Source organism: Mollisia scopiformis (assembly GCF_001500285.1).
Source record: "Mollisia scopiformis unplaced genomic scaffold LY89scaffold_22, whole genome shotgun sequence".
NCBI lineage: Eukaryota > Fungi > Ascomycota > Leotiomycetes > Helotiales > Mollisiaceae > Mollisia > Mollisia scopiformis.
Genome location: NW_017263602.1, coordinates 998,362 through 1,021,968, shown reverse-complemented (window position 1 = coordinate 1,021,968; position 23,607 = coordinate 998,362). Strand labels below are relative to the sequence as shown.

The following is a 23,607-nucleotide window of genomic DNA, read 5'->3' as shown; positions in this document are numbered from 1 at the left end:
AGTCCGAATCCGCATGGAGCGATAAATTCACTCATATCGAGCACTGCAAAGTCGTTGAAGACAAAGATGAATGCAGATCCTTCCTGAAGCCGGCAGGAGGCTGGGGGATTGGACTTCTCGGCTAAGCACGTAAGAGGCGCAGAGCCTTGGCAACCTCCACCTCACTTCATCGTCATGAAGACTTTCTGTGACTTCATAGAACGTCCCAAACACATCAAGCGCATCAACTGACATGCAATCCATCATGAAACTTCACGAGAATGCAGTCGCCGGTCGCTGCCTCTCTTCTCTGCTCATGTTGTCGTCGATGGTGAACCTTTCCACGGCAAGTCTTCATCCACAACCAGCTCAGTACCATTTTGCATCTACGAAGAAAGTAGAATGGAAAGAATGTGGTGATATCAATAATCACACAGTTGAATGTCCGCGAATCGTCCCGTCCCTGGAGTTTGAACTGTACTGACATATTCGAGGTGCCCGAATCGAGGTCCCAATGGATCACTACAATCCATTACCGGAGAAGAATTTCTCAATCCCGATTATTAGAATGCTAGCATCAAACACATCAGCTAATGGCGACAAGTCAATCTTCTTGAACCCTGGCGGTCCTGGAGGTATGCTTCCCATCAATTGTACGCGATTCTGGCTAATCCATTTCAGGCAGCGGGGTCAACTTTCTATGGAGAGGTGGCGAAAATCTCAACAAGATCATTGGAGAAGGATATCACCTGTTAAGCTTTGATCCTAGGGGTGTTAATGGTTCAATCCCTCAAGCTATTTGTTACGTCACGCCTGAGCAAAGAGCTGAGGAGATTGAGAGCAATCCATGGAATCTGGAATTTGAAGCCGGGGAGATGTTCACCAGAGCAGAAAACAAGGGGAAAGCTTGCGCTGAGACAATGGGCGAGCATGGCGCTTACATTGATACTCTTCAAACGGCTGCCGATATGAACTCGATTCTTGATGCTATTGGACAGAAAGATATGTATTACTGGGGATTCAGCTGTAAGTTTTCCATCTGTTCTCGTGGGTCAAGCTAAAATGAGCAAGATGGAACGACCTTAGGTCAAACATATGCTCAGATGTTTCCTGACCGTGTAGGAAGACTGATCATTGATGGTGTAAGTAACCTCGATGAATGGTACAATGCATTCTTCTTTGAGGAGTCTCTGTCCGACACCGACAATGTCTATGCCGGATTTGCGAAAGAATGCTTCAAGGCGAAAGAGAATTGCCCCCTAAACTCGATCAAGGAAAAGCCATTCGAATCAGCCGCCGATTTGCAAAGCCACCTCGACGATTTCCTTTCGCAACTGGAAGAGGAACCAATACCTGTATATCTCAACAACACCAATTATGGATCAGTCTCTAGGATCAGCCTAGCACTCAACGCGATCTTCCCGTCGCTCTACAAGCCATACCCAACTTGGCAAACTTTGGCAAAGAACCTTGCGGAACTTCTCACAGGAAATGCCACTGCAGCCTTCAAAGCCTACTCCGACTCGTGGGTCGCAGGCATCATAGCCGATGAAACCAATACATTCGTCATCTCAAACGACAACTTGAAAGCAGGGGCTGGAGCACCAGTCCACGGCGTGAAGCCAGTCAAGAACTACACGATGTCCCTACCAGAAGAGTCGAAACTTGTATCGCAGTACCAAGGCTCTGATGCCTTTGATCGAGCGTCTTGGGCAATCGCCACAACTCACAAATTCCACCCTCGATATCACCCAGAATTTCCGAGAGTCAAAACGGCACATCCGATCTTGGTACTATCCACAACCTACGACCCCGTCTGTCCTTTGATATCTGCGAAGAAAGCACATGATAGCTTCGAGGGAGCTGGATTCATTGAGCAATTGTCGTATGGTCATTGTACTATAAGCATGCCTTCACTATGCACTGCAAAGCATGTGCGAGCATATTTCTACGAAGGGAAGTTGCCAGAATCTAGTACAACGTGAGTCTATTACTCCTTGCTTAAGTAAATTCTCGCTAACAGTCTCCAGATGCGAAGTTGAAGGGGAATACTTCCCTGCTCCAGGAAAAGCGGCACAAGTCCTCGATCATGAAGATGCTGAATTGCTTGCTTCTCTGGAAGCATTAGCTGCTGCAGACTTGATCAAGCACCAGCCGTTCTTGAGAGGATTCCGGGTATAAGATGTGGATCTCGTCAAGCGTTTTTTCTTTCTTTAAAGTGACTGGGTCCGATTGAGGATCACGTGGCTCACCGGCATACAATATACTTCTGATACTACTTGGGCCTCCATACATAAGTTAAGGCTTAGAGACCCCAGCCTTCCTCACTTTGTAGTACATTCAGGTCTTCGCGGTCTCAAAAATATTTTCTTTCGACTAGTACTATCTGCTGCCTAAGAATGTCGCAAAGCAGAATGTGTATGTTGCATTTTGTACGATTGGAAATACATATTGTACATGCAGTCTACTCTGCTTCCGTACCATCCTACTCCCAAGTATCAGTTTTCCAATTTTTGTTCTTTCTGATTATCCCCGGAGGACCGAAGCTGTGTTACATATTAGCATTAATCAAACATATCGTCCATCCTCAGAAACTCACCACCAAGAATTATCCCTCTTAGAATACTCCGCAATACATCTATCAAAAGCGTCCGGGGTCAAGTAGCCCTGGACCGGTATCTGAGGCGTAGGAATAAATCTCTTCGTCGATTCCGTATTGATCTGTTGGCGACATTCTTCTTTGTCAAAATCGTACCAGTCGGCCATGCGATAGAAGTTTCTAGAGAACGCATGCCGCCTGAAGTACTCCATTCCCTCTGCGAAAGTCTTGACTTCGGCAGCTGTGGGAGCTGGGAGCGCTCTTAGTGCCACTGCTGGTGGCCATCCGGCTGGCAGTCGGCTTACTAGACCTATTATTGGAGTGGGTGGTCCGCCTAGGTATCGATATCTGGTCGAGATTAGTAGTATTTATTGTTTAGGCCATTGTTACTTACTTAAACAGGATATCGTTGTTGTTACAGAATATCAGAAAGTCCTGCCACTCAAGGGCAGTCAGTCCCGGTAGACCACCCTCTCGAACGATGTAGGCGTAAAGAATGTGCTCCGAGACCTCGAAATGGAAAGTATCCCAAGCCAGTGTTCCTTGCGTGGCAAACAAATAGTCACGGATGACTGTAAACTTTGGACAGGCGGGTGTAGGAAGTGTTGCATTTGGATCATCGTTTTTGGTCGATTCGGCTTTCCTCGCATAGAACAAGTACGATGGTACAGCATTACGTATCGCAGTAGAGGTAGCGACTAGTTGCGCCATGCGGTTGGAAATGTCTTGGGCTTGCTTTAGTCGGCCGTTCTCGGTTTGGGCAGAGAGAATGTCAGCTGCACTCATGGTGGAGTTGTCGATGGGGATGTAATTTCGATGCATTGGGCTTCCTGGGTCTACTATGGATTCATCCTTTCCCGATTCAAGATACTCAAAGCCCATGGGAGCCTTCAGGAAGTGCAATCCCGAAGGACCGTAACTAGCAACTTTTAGTCGTGGGAGACACCTAGGTATATATACTCTTACCGCTTTACATAAGAGTCCCAGAAATCTTGGCGATGTTCGGTGAAAAAGGAGTCTAGATGGATTGGGAAAGCAGTACTCTTATTCCAGTCCTTTGGTTTAGCCAACCTTTTCGGTGTATCTGAGTTCGTCAATTCTGAAGACTCTGAACAGTTCCATGCTTCTCTAATTTTGCTAAGTACGGTATCGCAGAAAGTTTGAGGCTGTACCTACGCATATGATGCTGCCTCTGGAATTCCTTTTGCGTTAACTCCATTGGCCGATACAAATGGATGATTCAAAGTGCCCCAAACCTGTCTCGTAGCATCAACGACAGATCAATCTTCTAATACAGTAAAGTGAACTTACCGAGTTTTGCATGGAAAATCCTCTGGATAAAGTTAGCAAACACGCAAGAGCAGCTCACCGAGTCACGTACAGCTCGCAGAGGACTTCATCCTGGTCAGCGAGTTTGCATTGAGGCTCGATTGTTCACAAACCGCGAGTTCATGGAGGATGCAGGATGTCAGGGTGTGTATAGCGTGCAATTTCTCTGCGGTGTTTAATTTCGGATTCAGTGTCGGATTGACCAAGGGTTCGATCAACTGTATAGAAATATAAATTCTCGTATTCACGGTCGCGGCCCCTGGAAGGGTTATGCCCTTTAAATATGGCCGTAAGGTATTTCTGTGATGGCTGATGAAACCGTTTTGGAAGTGAAATTCGATCTTTTTACTGAACTTTTTGAAAGCTGCCTGGACTTTCTCGTATACATCTGGATGATTTTCGCGTTCGTATTCCGGGCGCCAGATTTCAACAGTGTCGGAACCGCGTGCTCGTTTTAACTTTCCCCAGTCAAGTTCACTCCTCTTCATCTTACTATATTTGCCGTACATTAAAGCATACCACCTACGGGTATTAGTCGGAACATCTTATGACAAATATGGAGCCCTGACCATTGTAGCGCATCAGATTGATATAGATATTGAGTAGCTAAATGAAGTGATGGGAGTAATGCTACCCAGACATCATCGTTAGAGGCCTGCGATCGTCAGCTTTCCTGCATACTTGTGAAGTGTCTACCCACACCTCATAATAACCAGACCTGCCATTCTTCATTGGAAAATCAGCTTGATTCAAAACCGGGACTGGCAGAAACCATCTCCTTTTTTCGACCAAAGGATGAAGGTGGTTAACAGAGAGAGGTTTGTATTCGTCACCATTTCTCATGGGTGCAAGTGCTTCGCTATCTTCTAGTTCTTTCGTAGTAAATCCTGTACAGAGTGTTAGTGTATAGCGTATCGGCAGAGAAATTGTGATTACCTTGAAATCGGTGTCTTTGATAGCCTGACTGCATGATATATGCTGTTTTCTCTGCAGCACTGACATAGAAATTAGGATCAAGAGGCGTAACACCACTTTTCAGAGGTAATTGAGATCCCAGTACACTGTGATCTCGGCGTAACCGCATAACTTCTGGATCGCGGCCATGCTGAGGGTGGCTATATTTTTCAGCTAACGCTGTGAAAGCTGCTGGCTGCGGTTGAGCCGCCATGTTTAAGAAGTAGAGCGTCAATTCTGGAAGACAGATAGCTATTGAGGCACGTTGAGAAGCTTTCTCGCGCGCGAGGTCTTTCTGCCTTTGTTCTTTGTACAAGATCCTGGTGATATTGTTCTACCCTTTTGTTGTGGTTGCCGAACAATCATTCTTTGTCTTGGTGATTTGTGTACTGCACGAATCTGGCCGCATTCGTAATCATTTTAAGATCACATTAGTCATATCAAGGTCTCATCTCCAAGCTCCATTCGAGTTTTTGAAGATCGCATTTTCTCGGAAACTATGTCTGTTTTGTCTTCATTAAAGCACGTTAATTGATTAGAGGATTTCACATTTTCATATAATTGAGAGGATTCTTTAATTGTTGTAAATTAGTGGTGATTGGGAAAAGACTTTTATTCATATTTAGGAGGATTCTTCCACTGTTCACGTTAAGTAGTTACAGTTCCGCTGTTCTCATACCTTGGAGCCAGCTCACAGGATGACGCAGCAACTAGTTTGTTCTTTCTGCCGCACTCCTGTGCGTTGATGATGACCGAGATCATCATCTTCATTATCCACAGGTTGACGACGGACAGGCTGCTCAGGAGGAGGTTCTTCCACTTGTATGAGAGATTCTGCTCCCCATCGCTCCAGTTGGTCGTTTCTTGGTTTCCAGCTCGGAGTTTGCTTCATCTCATGTTGTACAGATTCCAGGATATTGCAGTCTACCTGCCAAGGAACTTCCCTTTGCAACTCCCTCTGCAAAGCCGTGATAGAATTCAGCCACGGCGGACCATGGCCCGTACCCAGACCTCCTTGCTCTGCATTCTCTGTTCTAACACATTCGGCGCACTCGCATCCGTACAAGTCCAGGAACGCAGACAACATGGTATGAAACAGAGTGCAAAGCAACTGCTCAGCGAACCGTGCAGGATCCTGTCCTCCATCCCATGTATTAATCCTGACATTCTTCGTCTCTCTATTGTAGAAGCCTTGGCGCCTACTATTAGGTTTATTGTACAGACTAAACCCACCTTCTAGTCCTCGACGAATCAAGTTTCCGAAAAAGAAAACAGTATCCAGGATACCGACCCATGATTCGAGAAAGAAGCGGATATCAGCCGTAGGATGGACGCCGATGTCAGCTGGGAGAGCAGCGCGCAAGATACCTAACTGGGTGTTGTCTAAACGAGTAGCGAACCTGGCTGGGGCGCCGTCGGCGTTGGCTTGGAGTGCGTGAGCTAAGTCCCGAGTGTTATATGCTCGATATGATGGGTACGGGAGATCGGCTAGGATTTGGGGATGCGGTCTTTGTTCTTGGGCTCGGTCAGCTGGGGTTCTGACGGATGGACGACGTCTTGAAGCAGAAGCACGCCGTTGAGAAGGACCTCTGCCGGAGCCGCTACGCGATGGGCGGCGGTTATGACTGTTTCTTCTACTTGACATGATGTTTGCTGTTGATGCTATTGGGTAATGATATTTTGTGAAATGATAATACTTGCTGGGACAAAGAATAGTGCTTTCGGCTAACTCATCGAATCTATACTTTTTATGCTTGGACTTTTCTGTTATCTTGTTCTGTCATCTTGTTCTGTTCCTGACAAGTATTCACATTCTGAGAATCAAAACTATTCCTTGTCGTTTTGCTAGAGTTTTGCACAATGATACTCAAAATGCTAGGGCTATTTCGCTAAAGATGGATGGCTCCCCCTATACTACTGTGGGGGAGGCAATTGGCTCATTCTATGTCCTTAATAATGGTTTGATCAACGTAACCCAAGATGAAATTCGAGACAGTACTTGGAAAGCAGCTAACAAAGAAGAGAAGTGACCTCCACCGGTCGCTGAGAATCACGTGATCTCTTAAATGCTCAACGTTCTCAAGATTGGCGTGCTAGAAATTGGCTATCAGTCATGAATCATCTCCAGGGGTATATCTGAAATCTAGGTTGTAGCGAACAGCCATAAAGCAAGAAAACTTCAACCGTCTATTTTCTGCTTCGCTCTCACATCCAATCAAATTTAGGCACCGGCATAATCCAACCTCACCCATAAACAACCTCAATCCCCTCCCATCTCCATCAACAAAATGACGCACCACCTCCCCCTCCAAGACTCCGATATCCCAACCGTTGCGCGCTTTATCCATCTATCCAGCCTCCAGCAGGCGACAAATAGATTCGTGTTCAAAGACTGGCCTGCCGAGAAGACTCAAATTGCCTTTTTCGAGAGGAATCTGAGGAAGGCAGGGGTGCGGGGGTGGAAAGCGGTTAGTGGTGAGGGGGAAGTTGTTGGGGCTGTCATGTTTTCTAGAGAGGAAGTCAAGGGAGCGGGGATGGAAAACCGAGATGAACAGGTTGCTGGGAAAGGGAGGGTGGTGGAAGGGAGAGAAGGTTTGAATTTGGAGTTTTTATCTGTGTTTAGGGGGGCGTTGATGGGAGCTCAGAGAGGCTTGGAAGGGGTTGATCATCTTGGTATTTAGTCTTTCTTCTGTTTCATTTCTTGACTAACCAACACCGTTCAGTCTTGGACTTCATTTTTGTCTCTCCATCGCTACGAAACAAAGGACTTGGAACGCAGTTAGTGGATCTTTGTTTGGAGAAAGCGAAGGAAGAGAAGTTGCCGCTGAAAGTTTGTTCTGTGCCGTCCGCGGTGGGATTCTATAGGAGACTAGGATTTAGGGAGATAGGTTTTGCTGATCTTGATTTGGCGGTGTGGGGGCCGGAGAAGGGAGGATTTGGCGTTTATAGATTTTGGGGGTTGGTTTACGGAGAGTATGAGAGCGAAGGAGTATGAGTGAGTGATAACATCAATTAATGATTACTCCTTCATATCTAAATAAAGCTTTGGCAATCATGGCTATACAAAGCTCCATCTTGTTTTGGAGCAAGTGTCGTATGCATGCTCTCTCCCATCTTAGCGAACATTTGTAGAGACTGTTCGTCTAAGAGCTCAAGCACAATTAAAAACCAGAACAGTACTTATACACGATTGACTACCCCACCGCATCACCATATCTACTCTACAATTTATCCAACACCCATCAGTTCCTCCATCCTCCTCCTCGAAACCCACATCATCATCAGCCCTCACCCTCACCCCTCAACAGCCAAGCAAAACCACCTACTATCCCCAACCCTCCGAAACCCCACCCCCTTATAAAAACTCCTCGCTCTCTCCAACGCCCTCTCTTCCTCCTCCTTTTCCCTACTCCCCTCCTTCTCACCCTCCAAATCACTCCTGATAACCCCCGGCTTAACAAAAACCCACCTCACACCCCCCCTCGCCCCCTTCGCTCTCTCCACCAGTCCCTTCACCAAAACACTAGTAAACCCTTGTCGTCGAAACTCCCTCTCCACTAACAAATAACTCAGGACTAGTATCCCGCCTTCTTCTAGCTCTTTTCCCCATGGAGAGGAGGGAGAGAGGGTGTGTTTCCGCATGACCGTCCCGTCCGCGTTGAAAATTGCCACTGCGAGCGCCAGGGCGTCGGAATCACCGTCGTTGAGGGATTGGACGGATTGTGCGAGGTGGAAGGTTGGGCGGTGGGTTGAATTCGGGGTTTTATTCTTGTGGGATTTCTTTGTGGTGAGAGACGATTTGAGGGCAGCGCGGTCCAGGTATCGCGCTTGGGCTTGCCCGATGCAGTAGTCGGTGATGGGGTGTTGGAGGAAGAGGAGGAGGGAGCGGGAGAAGTGTTGTGTTTTTGGGGAGGTGTGGGTTTCGTGCATGAGGAGGGGTTGGAGTTTGGGTTGGGGTTGTTCGGGGGGTGGTGTTGGTGGTAGTTCTTCTGTGGTGGTGGTGAGGTTTTCTTTTTCGTTAGAGGTTTCGATGGTACTGGTTATTGAGAGAGATGGTGTTTGAAGTGGAGTCGAGATGGCGAGGTTGTTGGGTTGGTTTTGGAGGTCGTGTAGTGGTGGGAGAGCCATTGCGCTTTTTTTTTTGTTTCAAGGTATGCCAAAAGATGAAGTGTGTTGGGGATCTGAAGTGAGTACAGAATGTTGCATGCAAGAATTCCAACTTTTCTCTGTGGTTCTTTTGTGTTATACATGCTGCGATTTTGTTCTCGACTAGTGTTTATCAACTAGTCGTTTACACAGTCCATATCATAATGTCGCGCCAACGCACCAAAACTCGCAAACTTAGAACGCACTAGCATGAACTTATGACATGAGATGGGAAGCGATGACTCAGGGTCCCAGAAAGTTCTTTGTGCAAAGAGTACCGTTTGAAATCATGGGACACTGCTCGAATGTTCATGACAACATTCATGACTAGACCAGGCCGTCCCGCGCATTGCCTCCAATTACACTGCTCAAACACGCACGATAGAAATCAAGAAGACGATAGACTAGTAGCTTTTGTTGGATGCCATCTCAACAGTGAGTTATTTGTTGCTGAGTATACTTGGTTTCTGCAGGTTTTCCGTGCGGATGCTGGCACTGAGGAGTACTAGCTTTGATTTGAATTGAAAATCATCCCGACTAATTTTTGCTACAAGGAGAACATTGCAGATATGGTGATCTAGACTTTACGTGAAACTGGAGATGAGGAGAAGCCTGACATGGGAAACGCAGTTTGCATAGTAAAGATACAACTACTGATCAAGGCTACTCGACCAAGGTACGTTTAAAATATCATCAATCAATCTCCTGCTGGGGTAATTTCCTCTGCTCGCATACCAAGCTCCGGTATCTGAGGTTCACTCCTTCTTTCGCCTTCCGCCTTCATTTCTGAACCTTCTTTCCTCACCTCCTCAATGCCCCCATTGCTCCGTTCATCACCTTGCGCCCCCTTCACCCCACCCCAAGCACCATCCAAACACGACACCGGATGAAACACCCCCAACGCCGCAACAGCAATAACCATCAATACCCCCTCAAACCCAACGAACAACCACTGATTATGCGTCAACGGTCCATTCCACCCCTGATTCAGCTCCGCAACCCTATACACGCTCCGCCAGAACACCGCAATAGTAGCAATACCCAACGCCCAGATAAACCCTCTGAACCTCCTCGATGTTTTAATCCTCACCTTTCGACAACGAACACGGAATGCGAAGTACATCGATAGGAGAATGAAATGGAACAGCGTGTAAACCTGAAGCGCAAGACCGGCTATAATAACATCGTCGCCGACCGCGAGGCTAGAGTTGGATTGGAGCGCGATGGCGGACGTTGCTCCGCCTGCGGCTTGCAGGATTATGGCTGCGATGTCGCAGGGTATGAACTTATTTCATCAAAATCTTGTCTTTCGAGAGATAGAAGGAGGACTTACGATCCTAGCAAAGTACCTTGGAGGAATCAACGAGTTCTCGGCTCCATACACGGCTACGATCTGAGCAAGACAGACGTAGATGCCGGCGGAGAAGAACGCGGGCGCGATGGTGAGACAGATGGTTTGGATCAGGAAGCCGTTTTCGTTCCATTGGTTGGTGTAGGAGAGGATGCGACCGATGTAGCCGATGATTTCGGCTGTGATGCCGAGGAGCATGGCGGATGAGAAGAATGTGCCGCGGCGTTTGGTGAGCCATATTGAGAGGTAGAGGAATAAGGAGAGGGAGAAGAAAGTTAGGAAGATGGCGTTGGGTGGTAGAGAGATGCGGTAGTTGTAGAAGGACGAGTCGACGGGACAGGTGTGTACGGTGCAGTTTGTGAGGGTTGTTGGGTCGATGTAGCTGGGTGTAGACATGTTGCTAAAGGGATGCTATCCCGACTGTGGGATTCTTCACGTCGTGTAAGGAAATCAGAGAAAATAAAAAGAGTGGCTTTTACAGATGAATATAAAGAGACGTCGAGGGTAAAAGTTGACCAGTTTTGGCAACAACCATTATTTCATCCGACTGCATGCAAAGAATCGCGTGTGTAACTCGAAATCATACCAAACTTTGGGCAGCGTAAAGCATTCCCAAAGAAGAATGCAAGATGCAAAAAGAAAGGCACAGTATGATGCTGATTGGAGGTTTCAAAAGTGTTGCCTGCAACAGCGAAATAATCAACGGCGCAGCTTTAAGCCGATAACGAGACACGGAAACATCAAGAGTTCGAGACAGATTTCTTCAGAACAGAAAGTGATACGATTATCAAAGTTGGTTATCATTTGAATGACTAAGAAAGCGGTAGTTGCTCCTGGGCTGGTAAGAAAGTAGGAGTGAGTATCCATCACGTGAAAGTCATGTGGAAGCATACTGCACGCCCAATCAACTCACCTGCACACTTGGGCGAGGCCATTGTCCATCATTTATAGAAGATTACTCTCACGGCTGATCAAGACAATTCATATTGGAGTACCTAGGGAACCCGGAACAGTTGCAGGTCGCATTCTCACGAGCACGTGACCAGGCAATCGAAGTCGCTGATCCTATGTCGCAGTCATCGAGCAGCCTGTACAGAGGCATATCGTGAGAATATCAGACATATTCCGCATATATTGATGATTGAGACATATCAAATCGAGAAAGGAAGGCCTTCACTACGAAAGCTTCGCAGAATGCCCGCTTCCACACTAGAATTGATACGACAACTTGAAATTTGGACAACCACGGTCTCTTCGATAAGATATTATAGGGCGAAACATGTGAAAGAAGTTCAAGCTTTTTGACCCTTGATGCCGCCGTGAACTATTGAAAGTTAGATTCCGGACGACGGACTCTCGGGTGTTTACCGGCAGATGGGAAAGGGATGAACCGATTGATGCCGAGTGAGACACAGCGCTACGGAAGATTGACGGAGGAATAGCAGTGGCAAAAAAAAGACAAATTTTAGATGCGAGATGATGACAGCACAGAGAAAGATGTTGAAATTCAAGCGAATTGCTTGCATGAGGCGAAGAGAAAAGGAGGTGGGAAAGTTCTGGACATTAAAAGCAAGAATACGAAAGGTGGGGCTGATGCGGACTTAGATGACGAGATTGAAGCAGGGAGAACAGTCAAGCAACCCTTTCCTTCGAGGTCCCCCACTTCTTCCATGATCCATCGCAAAAGCTAAGACGCTGATGTCCGTCGTATTGAATGTGATTAAGAGCCGTGTGAGAATGCTTCAATGCTTCATGGTCAACTCTGCCGAGTCCAAAGTCTGCAAGCTGCGACTTATCTGTACAGAGAGTGGCGTGTCGATCTCGAATATTGAAAGTCCATGCCGAGGGACTGCTGCATGTATGTTATCTGTTCCTGGTGTCTTATCTTCCTGGCGTTGTTGTAGCTGTGCGCCACTGAGTGCCATCCCGTGCCGCCGCGATAGAAAGGGGAATAGAGGCAACCTTATTTTGACCCCCTAATGAGGATTAGTCAGGTACCCGAGGCTCGTGCACTTCTTTTCTTTTCTTTCCGGCTTCCGTCAGACGCGATACCTGAACAACAACATTGCAACGACGGCAGATTGTTTCACGGACCTCTCACACAGCCTCATCAGTTCCCATCTTCTGCTCGCAGGCCTATCGTGCTTCTTATGGATCTGATCTGGTCGGTCGGTCAGCTTCGCGCCCGGCCTCACACCATGTCGGACGATCTGTTCTAATTCAGGTTTTTCATTTGAATCCACTCCGTTTCCCTCGCATACGCAGCAACTGCGTGGCGGGCCCACAACATTTCTTTTCCCAACGGCGCTGACGCACGTGCAGATTCTGCGTTGGTGCCCACATAAAACTGCCTCGTCGTATCAACGACGGACGACAGAGCCGCTGGGAAAGGGGTCTTGCTGTTCATCTAATGTTTGCATCGATTATAGCAATGATCCTAACTCATCCGGTCCCGAGAACCGTCTTCCAAGCGTGGGAAGAGTGAGCCAGATCCTGACCCTTTATCTTTGTGATCGAAGTACTTGATTGATCGGCACATGCATCTCCCGTCAACCTCCAATCGAATAAGACATAGCGATATCTTGACCCATCAAACAGTCCTAACATGGCACGATCTTCCGACTCAGACAGGGAACTCGGCACGAAAGTTCAGGGTGTACTATTTGGAGCTGCCAAGCTTGTCAATATACACGCCAGCGCGTGCGGGCTTCTTCAGTTCCCGTGTGCAAGGAGTTTCCCGCCGCGATTCACCCACGATATCCCTCTAAGTTCATGGCCAATCTCTGTCCGAGTGGCCAAGAGGCTCAACTACTCAAGCAAGTTGAAGCTTTTGTCAACTTTTAATTTCATGAGACCCAAAGGAGGCTCGTAACCCCACTCCAGTGTGAAAGGGGCAAGAGACCTTGAGGAATGTTCGCCATAATGACCACTAGCTTGGCATTTGGACCCTCTTATCGGCGTTGAATTCTTTTTCTAGACTGCGAGTGGGTTGGGCAGGGGAGTGCAGGTTCAATCAGGCCAAAGCAGGCTCTACATCACCTTATCACTCTTCGTGTGCAGTGCCTTGATAGCAAGGTCTGTGGGTATCTTTTAATCCATAGTCGTCGCCAGCTTCCCCGAACCTTCTTCTTCACTCCTCACTCGTAGTCACACTCGTACACACACACTCGCTTTTTTCCTTTCTTTTGTCCCAATCATAATGCCTTTGTTAAAGAAGAAGCGGCCGAGCCTCCAAAGTCCTCAAGATGGCCCTTTCCCAATGATGAGTCGGCCTGGGACACCTACCTCACCACCTTCACCACCTTCGCCTTCGTTCATCTCTAATGGCGCTCGAGACTCGGCTTCACCTTCGTTTGTCTCTCATGGAGCCAGAGACTCGTCCGCGTCTTCTGCATACTTTGTTAATAGTCAAGCCAGAGACTCGGCATCATCTTCTGCATACTTTGTTAATAGTCAAGGTGGATCTTCAGTCAATTTACTACAATACCCTCGACCGACCTATCTTCATCACAACTCTTCGTCATCCTCACTAACATCTGATTTCGATGGTGCAACTATTTGCCAAACACCCAACCCAGAGAAGGCCTTTGAGAAACCCTGGGTAGAGGGTGAGCTTACACCGAACAAGTTCAAAAGGTTCAACGGCAGCACAAATTCCTTCTTCAAACATTTCGAACCCTCATCATACTCGATCGAAACGTTGAACAAGAACGACGATGTGGATCTCCTTTCTCCATGGCGCCGGAGACTCTATCGTCTATCGCCTCTATTCACATTCCTCGCTTGCGCATCGTACTTCCTCTACTACGCCTACAGAATTCATTGCACGATCGTAGCTCAAAGATCATATCACAAGACTTATGTGATGGCATGGCTATTCATTTCCGCCGAGGGTTGTGTTGCTTGTAAGTACACCTCTCATTCCCATGATTCACTGCTCATTATTATAGGTCCGGCGCTACTTCATCAAATGTATCAAATGCTGTCCATTCGTGGCCGTACTCGCCCTAAGCTTCGGATCAGAGGAAACGACGTTCCAACTGTTGATGTATTCGTAACTTGCTGTAAAGAAGATGTCGATATTGTTTTGGACACCACTCGCGCAGCAGCAGCTGTTGATTATCCACAAGATCGTTTCCGAGTTGTCGTTCTTGATGACGGCAAGGACCCCGAATTAGAGAAAGCTATCGAAGACCTGAGCGACGAGTATCCAAATGTTTACTACCACGCTAGAGTCAAGGTCAAGGGCAAGCCGCATCATTTCAAAGCCGGTAACCTGACTGGAGGAACGGAACGGGTCTCTCAGCTTGAGAACGGGCATGCTGAGTTCATCGCTGCATTGGATGCTGATATGATTCCTGAGCCTGACTGGTTGCGCGCTATCATTGCTCACATGGTCAACGATGAGAAGATGGGGTTGGTCTGCCCGCCTCAGGTAAGCTATCACTCCTAAAATAATGAATTCGTGAGATGCTAACAGCGCAAGTTGTTCTACAATGTCCCAGACAATGACCCTCTCTGTCAATCCCTCGATACCTTCGTCCATGTCATGGAGCCTACCAAAGATGCCAACGGCGTAGCATGGTGCACCGGATCCGGCTACGCCATCCGCCGCAAAGCCCTCGAAGACATAGGAGGTTGGCCCGTCGGCTCCCTCGCCGAAGATACCTTCACCTCCTCCCTCCTCCTCGGCCACGGCTGGAAAACCGCCTTCTGCCACGAAGCCCTGCAATACGGCACCGTGCCCGACACCTTCACCGGCCACCTGAAGCAACGCACGCGCTGGACCCTCGGCACGCTCCAAACGGCCGTCAAACTGCGCTTCTGCCTCTGGGGCGACATGGTCAAAGGAATGGGCTTCTTCGCCCGCCTCTCAGCCTTCGTCTTCGCCATCGACGCCTTCTTCAAGATCTTCCTCGTCATCGCCCTCCTCACCATCCCCATCGTGCTCATCTCCGGCGGCCAGCTGGTCGCCTATTCAACCCAGGCCCAGCTGCGCTGGCAAATCCGTCTTGGATTCGCGAACCTGATCCTCACCCGCCTCAACGAGTGGATCACCTACCTCCCCTCCGGCTACCGTCTCGCGCAGCGCGACACCGGCGCCCAGATGTGGATGGCGCCCTACCACGCCATGACCATCATCCGCTCATTCATCCTCCCCTCCTGGCTCGGCGGGAAAAGCATGGCCTTCTCCTCCTCGGGATCCATAAAATCGGATCTCGACGAGCGCAACCCTCGGACCCGCGCCCCGCTGTTCAGAAGACTCAAAGTCATGCTCTGGGACTGCGATCTCTACCTCCACCTCCTGTACGTCCTCTTCGTCATCGCGGCCGTCGCGTACTCGACGACCATCGGCGTTCTGCGGGCGGAGAATATCCATAAATTATTCATATACCTGCTCACGCATGCGTTCTGGCCGCCGATGTTATGGTTGATTTGCGTGACGGCGTGTTGTGAGCCGCTCCGGTATGCGGTGTGGCCGCCGACGATGCCGGAGCGGGAGGAGTTGCTGGATAGGGATCCCGAGACGCAGATTGCGCGGCCGAAGGAGTGCTGGAAGAGGCAGAGGTATAGTAGGTGGACTTTCTGGCATGAGATGCAGTATTCGGGGGTGACGATCTTTACGGCTGTTATTTTCTTTGGGGCGTTTTTTGTGTAGGGGGTGGGAGGTGGGTGAGAGATGGTCGATGAATGAGTGCTAGTGGATGCATGGTAGATGGGTGGTGTCTTGTTTTGATAAAGAGCAACGAGTGAAGCGAAACGGTGCTGGTGGAGTAGTTGCGTTGCCTTTTTCACATGAATGAGCATTTATGGATGGGTATTGATTGATAGATAGATGGATAGATAGATTACATTAATGATAGTATATGGAAACGATTCGTTCAAACTCCTTCTTTCCCAGTTCCTATCTTCGTGGTGGGGAGAAGAGAACTCATTACAGAGGAATTCGAGCGCGGGAGCGCCTTGGAGGCTGTGCTTGCTTGTTTGTTTGTGATTCCATATACAGCTTACGCCCTAGGCTATCGCTAGATCTTGTTTTATCACACGTTTAGGTCTGATGTTTCCTTACGTACACCCCCTCCCTTTTTTAAAAAGAAAAAAAAAAAAACAGAATAAACATAAAGCCGGGCAGGCATGAAGGGAATCGATATCTTCGCCCGCGTACGTAGCGTGTGCCTTGTTCCCCCCTATCCTACCTAGATATCCACGGCGGGTGTAACCACAACCAAAAATTTAACTATACAATACAATACAATACGCTTCACAGAATGGGCCATACACAGCAGGCCTGCCTGCCTGCCTGCCTCCCGGGAGTTATCTGAAATCATCTATTATTACATGTTTCCCTCCAACACCAACACCAATCTCTAATCTGCCTCCTCCGATATAGATAGATATAAAAGAGAACAAAACCTCCAGTATAACCCTCGAATTCTAACTTCTTCTTCTTCTTCTATTCTATGTAGTCTCGGATGAATGTCATCTACCTACCTATACCTAGGGAGGATTTGGACGGTGATTTGTAGATAACCGGGGGGGAAAGTTTATTCAATAGATAGATAGAGAGGGAAATTTTTCATCGTGGGTTGTGAGAGGAGGGAGGGGGGGGGGGGGATGGGGTGGATGGGGTGGATGGGGTTTGGTTGGATTTTGAGGAGTGGAGTGGTTGTTTTGGGAGGGGGGAGCATGGATTATATTGTAATTGTGATGGGGGGGTTTTGGTTGGGTTGTAGGTGGGAATGGTTTTGTTTGGATTCTAGAGGTGAGTGGGCTCGAGGGGTATGAATTCTGCTGGGGGGTGTTGGGCGAGAGTCTCGGGAGTAGGTTGTATGTCAGTTTTGTTGTGGGTATGTATCCCTTAGATCAGAGGGACGGGTGACTGCAGTTGGAATTTCTGTAATTAGTGTAGACGTCTAAACACATTGAGTTCAAGCTCAAAAAAAACCCAACTCCATCTTAAATCTACAAATCACTCCCTCTCAAACACCCTCAACCCCGTTCCCCTCAAACTTATCCGTACTCCCCTCCCTCACTCCCACCTCCCTCAACCCCTCCCTCGCCCCCTCATCCTTAGCAAACAACCGATCCACATCCTCCAATTCCAACCCCTTCGTCTCGGGATAGAAAAAGAAAATCACCGGCACCCAACACGCATTCAGCACCGCAAAGATAATATACGTCCTATACCCCACATTCTGGATACTCACCGGCGTAACCATCACCACCATGAAATTAAAAATCCAATTACACGCCGTACTCACCGCCGCGCCGCGCTGCCTCAACCTCAGGGGCAGGATCTCCGATGGGTAGACCCAGACCGTGGCTTGGAAACCGATGGTGAATGCGCCCTCGAACACGAACAGCATGACGGCGGCGGCGATGCCGCAGGGGGTCGCGATGGCGGTTGCGTGCTCGACGTTATAGATCAGGCCGGTTTGTACGGCCATTACGGCTGCCATGAGGGTGATCATGGAGAGGAGGAGGGGCCGCCGGCCGATGCGGTCGATGAGGAGCCAGGGGATGAAGGAGGCGAGGAAGAACCAGGTTTGCAGGAAGCCGGACATGAGGGCCGAGAGGTGTGGGGAGAAGTGCAGGGATTTGGAGAAGAGGGTGTTGCTGTAGTAGATGAGGGCGTTGATTCCGCCGACTGTGAGGGGGTTAGCATTGGGTAGTAATGAGTAAAATGATTGATGGCTCTGAAGTTTTCCATAGAATGTTAAAGGAATTTGGTATGGGGTAGACTTACGTTGTTGGAACGATTGAATGGAACAAGCGATTAAAAAGCGACGTTGAGATTGGATTGAGTCATTATGAAACAGATCAGACCATTTCCCAGCACCGACAGAGGCTTCGAACTCGCAAGTTTGGACAATAGATGAATGGAGAGTGGTTATTTCGAGGGGTGTTCTGTGATAGGCGTGGAGACGAGTGAGAACTGAGAGGGACTCGTCTGCACGAGAATGTGCAGCGAGCCATCTTGGCGATTCGGGGACCAGGAGGAGAAGGATGAGCATTGGGAGGAGGAAGATGCATTGAAGAATGCATGGGATGCGCCAGGCGAAGGAGGAGGTGTATGATTCTGTGAAGCCGTAGTCGATCCAATACGCAAGAAAGATGCCAAGGTTGAGAGTCGAAAGTTGCATGCAGACATCTGCACTTGTCAGTGGAAGTTTGCGATTTCTAGGTGAAACATACATAATCCTCTTGTTGCTTTGGGACTGAATTCGGCTTGGAAGACTGGAACCGTAGAATTTATAAATCCCATCCCCACACCCGAAACGATTCTTGCAACAATCAGGTGAGTTCTGGTATAAGCAGTGGCTTGAAGTAGAGCTCCAATGATCATAATCACGACACCAATAGCGATTGATTTCTTGCGACCAATTTGCTCGCCGCAGAGAGATGTGGCAATACTGCCAAAGAAACATCCGACTTCATAGATGGCAACTATCAAACCAGTGATAGTTGCACTGGGAGTATCGAACGTGTCTCCGAATGCTGTGGAATTGACCAGACTGGATGCTGATTAGCTAGATCAAAACAAGACTTAACGGCACACACCCTCCCATGAGCCCATTGTCATATCCTATGAGAAGGAAACCAAGACAGGTGAGGGTTGTCACTGCTGTAAAAAGCAATCTTCCTTCGAGGACGGCCATGGTAAAGATATGAAATGGAGATGAAAACGTCGGATTGAGATAGATATAAAATCAGCAGTTGTGGTCGTCAAAATGACGCAAAACTCAGCACCAAGCTTGCCAGGACATGGAGGGACAGCCGTCAAACATATACACTATCCTCCTTGATACCACTCCAACGTGTACCCCGGTATACAATGCGGGGTATGGAACATGGGGAAGGTGAAGATGCAATCGAGGTTAGGTTGATATTGGTCTGAAGATAAGTGATGCATGGCTGGAGGTGAAACTTTCCTTTGTAATTTGAGGCTAGACTTCTTTGATTCAAGGCTTGCAGCGATGTCTCCGTGGGGGAAAGCTCGCATACAAAGTGGAGCCCAGCGACGACCAATTGCCGGGGTTGAGTGGATCTGAAAGACGTCGGGGATTCGGCACTTGCAGGTAGGTAGAGCTGCTGAAGAAAAGAGCGCAGGGCAGGGGCAGGGGCAGGGGCAGGGGCAGGGCAGGGTATTTCCCGAATGCAGCGGAAGGCAGAAACGAGACGAGACGAGACGAGATTTGCCCTGCGAACCAGGTTTTGCATCATCATCAACCCATTCATTATCTTCGTATCAACCCACACGCAAATCGCTCATCCCAACGCAACGTCTCGTATCGCATTGCTCCTCACTTTACCTACAAAGACCGACGCTCCCCTCAATTGCTGCCACCTTCCCCCAGACCCATCCTTTATCCCCACAATCCACCTCCCATCCTCCGCCCAATCGTGCATCGTCCCACTCCGGCGTGTGGTGTGACGGGTCGCGGCGCAATCAGCTCCATCTCGAGATTGCTTCATTTTCTGCCTGAGTGAGAGCTTCCGGTTCGATTCGCCGTCAGTCGCCGCTCCTCCGCAGCTGCTGCACCACGACATGTCGGCCCCTCAAAACATGCTTCCTCCTCTCGGCACCGTGATGGTTCCCCAGAATGTCCCTGCGATGGCTCCCATGATGCATTCGACACCGCCGCAGCAGACGCAATCGTCGTCAAACGCCGACTCCATCCGACCTCAGCAGACCCCACACAATCCCCCTTCCCGCCCTCCGCCGCACCCGCTTGATACGATGAGAGCCTATCGAGCGTGTCTCAATTGCCGGAATAGGAAAAGCAAGTGTGATCTGGATATCAACCGGGGGAGACCTGTAAGTTCTTTTCAGCTTCGACAGTGAAACTAAACCTTCGACGGATGTCTCGGCCGTTTGTTTGCCTTTGCTCGACAGCCCGATACTTAGTGATGCTTCGTACCAGTGGAAGTTTGTTTTGCCTACTTTGATGCTGGAGCCACTGAGCTATCATTGCAGCTTTCATTGATAGCAGCTTCATGCTTCTCATTCAAAACTCAATCTATCTGAGGTATATCGGAAGAGATCATTATCAAATCATCACGAGCACGTGACTGTATTATACCGTACTTTCTGCAGACTGTATGGATCAGCTCACAATGCTGACTCCTATACTTGTAGCCCTGCCGTCGATGTCAAAGAGAGAACCGAGAATGTGTGTTGGGAGAATCACATCGAGGTGGACGTCGAGTGAGAAAGAAACCAAAACTTGATGAAGGAGCCACAACAACTGAGAGCAATCAAAATACTCCCACGAATCCTTCGAATGCACCATTCAATAGTCCCGCTGGATCTAGTACAGCTCCAACTCACTTCAGTCCCCTTCAGAATCAGAGTCAACAGCTTCCACCTCCTCAACCTTTCCACAGTCGATACGATAGTCGTTTGGAAGGTGCTTACGGATGGCAAGGTACACCAAATACTGCGGGGTCCGATACTACAAGTGCATCTAGACATACGGAGCAAACAAATGTATGTTGAAGCATGATCTCTCATGAATGTGTCTAACCCTCGATTAGATCACCAGCCCGGCAATTGATACAGCATATCGAGCTCGACAAGAATCGACCGTCAGCCTTGCTGCAAAGTTAGGAGATCGGGCAAATGAAGGCATTGCATCAGCAGACCTCCAGAATCCATCAGACGCTCTTGAGATCCTAGCACAAGTTGCGGATAGAGCAGATGATGAGAATTCTCCAGAAGGTGGACAGACGCCAGGAAATTCGAAGAGCGTCAGACCAGTTCAACGACGCCAAGATCCCAGCCCGTCTAAGCTGGATGATTATTGGCTGTATAAGCCTATTCAAGACGGCATGATCAGTCCGGAAATGGTCTATTCATTATTTTCCACGTGAGTATTTCGAGAAGTCATCCTGCCCCTGCTGACAATCGCAGCTACGAGGAATTCTTTCATCCTTTCTTTCCTATTATCCCAAGACAGACTTTTGATCGAACACGACTTCCATGGTTATCACGAAATGAACCACATCTTTTCTCCGCCATCCTCACTGTCGCATCCAAGGATAACGAACGAGTGCATCAAATATGTTATGATCACATGCAGCAACTTGTCTCTGATATCCTAGCTGGAGCTGATGCGAATGTTGAAGCAGTAGAAGCACTCTTACTTTTATCACAGTGGGTATCACATCGTCCTCAAGCATCAGTTGCTGTTGGCCGAGGTGAAGAAGACAGAGTAGCATGGATGTACATTGGTACAGCTCTCCGGCTGGGTTACTTTCTTGGCATTGACCGAGCGGCTTTCAAGAGTGACTCGCATGAAGATCCAGCCATATTCAATCGGAAGCGGCTGGTATGGTCTGCATGTTACATTTGCGATCGTCAAGTTTCTGTTCGGCTAGGGAAAGGGTTTTGGGCACGAGGACCGGGACCACTTTCTGGACTGACAGCAAGCGACTTCCCTACTCTTCAGAGAACATCGCCAAATGATGATGACTGGGCTTTGATCTTCCAAGCAAACCTTGAGCTTACCCAAATCTTCTCCAATGTTCACGACATTCTATATTCATCCAAAGGGCATGGTTGGAAGGAGATGCTGGAGGGTAGATATGCCAAGTATCTGGATGACTTTCGAACAAGCATTCGAAGATGGAATGATGTCTGGGGGACATTGATATGTAAGTGAAGCATATTCTATATTCGTACTTGACTCTGACAACACAGGTTCTTCACGACTCAAAGCCAGTCTTCTCTTGACTTACGATTACCTACGACTCTACGTCAATGCTTTCGCCTATCAAGCCACGATATCTCGTGCCGTCACATTCCATCGAGATAGCCAACATAATCCCAATAGACCTATGCCTCTCATTAGTGCTACAGCCCCCGATGCACGATTCATCTACGAAGCCCTCGATGCCGCAAAATCCCTCCTATCAACCTTCAACAACTTCGTCGACCCTCAAACACTCCGCTACATGCCATCATCCTACTACCTCTTCATAATATACTCCGCCGTCTTCCTCTACAAAGTACGTCCCCTCCCCCTTTCCTTCTCACCCACACTAACCCACTTCCAGGCCCGCTCAACAACAACCATGACAGAAGAAGAACGCACCGGCGTCCGCCACCTCATCAACCAAACCATCGAACGCCTCCAACGCGCCTCCGTGGGCGCAAACCACATGGGCTCCCGCTACGCCCGTCTCCTGCAACTCCTCTGGCGCAAAGCCCCCAAACGCTCCGGCGCCCCACCTCACGCAACCATCGACTCTCGCCTCACCAACAACACATCCGCCCCCTCGGAACCGCAGCAAACCTTCGACCAGGTCACCTATCCCATGCAAAGCCAGAATTTCAACGGTGGAGGAGGAGGCTTCAGTTGGCTAGATCTCGGGGCGACGTGGAACTTTGCTACCCAGAATAATGGGGGCAATACGAATAGTTCGAGTGGGAGTGCGGGGGATGTGGGGGATGGGTTGGCGGATGGGGTGAGTCCGTTTGATATGAATCTTTTGACGGATTATAGTTTGCTTGAGGGGGATAATCCGAATTTGATTTTTTGAATTTTCTTTTGTCGGAAATGAGGAGGAGTTTGGTGGGCAAAATTATTGGAGGTTGGGGGTGTTGGTTAAGAGTGTTGGTTAAGAGTGTCGGAGTATTCGGTAGGTTGGTAATTGTTAATTTAATACATTATTGGACGCCGATTCTTCATTCCTTCTGCTTGTTCTTTAGACCCGCCAAGCGTACCTAAACCCGTCAAACCAGAACAAAAATTCTCCCCCCCCCTCATTCACAAACCAACACAAAAATACCAAGGGCCTCACGTCTCGAAAATTACTGAATGCTTTATTACATCGTTGTCAATTGTCTTTCAATGAATCCTTACTTTTGAATCACAACGACATCACTTTCTTGCCTTCACAATAACTTGATACCCAACTTTCCACTACCTTTCTCCAAGCTCCGGGAAGTATATATATATACCACCACCACCAGCCAGAAGAACAGTCTAACTTTGAGATAAAATAAATTTACCGCGACAACAAGGGACCATGGGGAAAGAATCGAGATATAAAACGAGAAAAAATTTTTTTTTTCCGATAGTAATTACTGGTTCCTTCCTCGCATTTATTAGCGTTAATAGTGACGAAAGATCTATTGGGTATTATATATAAATGCCGTTGGGGTGAGGACGCTGTTCGGGGTGAGGATGATAAAGATTATAATAACTGCTCCTCACGGGTATTAACAGTATAACGCTTTTTA

The 23,607-nt window shown here is 48.4% G+C and overlaps 9 protein-coding genes across 9 annotated transcripts; 4 read left to right on the top strand and 5 right to left on the bottom strand.

Annotated features, from left to right (window-relative positions):
• Window positions 1-307: 307 nt before the first annotated feature.
• On the top strand, window positions 308-1,964 carry LY89DRAFT_593482 (alpha/beta-hydrolase; the record flags this gene model as incomplete). Its single annotated transcript, XM_018209753.1, has 4 exons — window positions 308-422; window positions 474-614; window positions 661-1,005; window positions 1,051-1,964. The coding sequence occupies 4 exons, from the start codon at window positions 308-310 to the stop codon at window positions 1,962-1,964; spliced, it is 1,515 nt and encodes a 504-aa protein (XP_018066546.1).
• A 2,451-nt stretch (window positions 1,965-4,415) lies between these two features.
• Window positions 4,416-5,075, bottom strand: LY89DRAFT_593653 (uncharacterized protein; the record flags this gene model as incomplete). The annotated part of the gene is made up of 3 exons (XM_018209760.1): window positions 4,416-4,562; window positions 4,610-4,794; window positions 4,844-5,075. 3 exons carry the CDS (start codon window positions 5,073-5,075, stop codon window positions 4,416-4,418), a joined length of 564 nt encoding a protein of 187 aa, XP_018066545.1.
• A 477-nt stretch (window positions 5,076-5,552) lies between these two features.
• Window positions 5,553-6,506, bottom strand: LY89DRAFT_738806 (uncharacterized protein; the record flags this gene model as incomplete). Its single annotated transcript, XM_018220402.1, has 1 exon — window positions 5,553-6,506. The coding sequence occupies one exon, from the start codon at window positions 6,504-6,506 to the stop codon at window positions 5,553-5,555; it is 954 nt and encodes a 317-aa protein (XP_018066544.1).
• A 625-nt stretch (window positions 6,507-7,131) lies between these two features.
• On the top strand, window positions 7,132-7,910 carry LY89DRAFT_722546 (acyl-CoA N-acyltransferase). The gene is made up of 2 exons (XM_018218741.1): window positions 7,132-7,534; window positions 7,585-7,910. Exons 1-2 carry the CDS (start codon window positions 7,150-7,152, stop codon window positions 7,854-7,856), a joined length of 657 nt encoding a protein of 218 aa, XP_018066543.1. The 5' UTR covers window positions 7,132-7,149; the 3' UTR covers window positions 7,857-7,910.
• A 245-nt stretch (window positions 7,911-8,155) lies between these two features.
• Window positions 8,156-8,999, bottom strand: LY89DRAFT_757910 (uncharacterized protein; the record flags this gene model as incomplete). The annotated part of the gene is made up of 1 exon (XM_018221419.1): window positions 8,156-8,999. Exon 1 carries the CDS (start codon window positions 8,987-8,989, stop codon window positions 8,156-8,158), a length of 834 nt encoding a protein of 277 aa, XP_018066542.1. The 5' UTR covers window positions 8,990-8,999.
• A 705-nt stretch (window positions 9,000-9,704) lies between these two features.
• Window positions 9,705-10,754, bottom strand: LY89DRAFT_673967 (putative sphingoid long-chain base transporter RSB1; the record flags this gene model as incomplete). Its single annotated transcript, XM_018213403.1, has 2 exons — window positions 9,705-10,292; window positions 10,341-10,754. The coding sequence occupies 2 exons, from the start codon at window positions 10,752-10,754 to the stop codon at window positions 9,705-9,707; spliced, it is 1,002 nt and encodes a 333-aa protein (XP_018066541.1).
• A 2,866-nt stretch (window positions 10,755-13,620) lies between these two features.
• Window positions 13,621-16,017, top strand: LY89DRAFT_738802 (uncharacterized protein; the record flags this gene model as incomplete). Its single annotated transcript, XM_018220401.1, has 3 exons — window positions 13,621-14,263; window positions 14,309-14,793; window positions 14,845-16,017. The coding sequence occupies 3 exons, from the start codon at window positions 13,621-13,623 to the stop codon at window positions 16,015-16,017; spliced, it is 2,301 nt and encodes a 766-aa protein (XP_018066540.1).
• A 1,321-nt stretch (window positions 16,018-17,338) lies between these two features.
• LY89DRAFT_786311 (sugar transporter-like protein) lies at window positions 17,339-19,018 on the bottom strand (the record flags this gene model as incomplete). Its single annotated transcript, XM_018222971.1, has 4 exons — window positions 17,339-18,006; window positions 18,106-18,510; window positions 18,555-18,874; window positions 18,912-19,018. 4 exons carry the CDS (start codon window positions 19,016-19,018, stop codon window positions 17,339-17,341), a joined length of 1,500 nt encoding a protein of 499 aa, XP_018066539.1.
• A 588-nt stretch (window positions 19,019-19,606) lies between these two features.
• LY89DRAFT_688641 (uncharacterized protein) lies at window positions 19,607-23,040 on the top strand. The gene is made up of 6 exons (XM_018215746.1): window positions 19,607-20,178; window positions 20,500-20,850; window positions 20,898-21,229; window positions 21,274-22,016; window positions 22,063-22,370; window positions 22,419-23,040. Exons 1-6 carry the CDS (start codon window positions 19,909-19,911, stop codon window positions 22,902-22,904), a joined length of 2,490 nt encoding a protein of 829 aa, XP_018066538.1. The 5' UTR covers window positions 19,607-19,908; the 3' UTR covers window positions 22,905-23,040.
• Window positions 23,041-23,607: the final 567 nt, after the last annotated feature.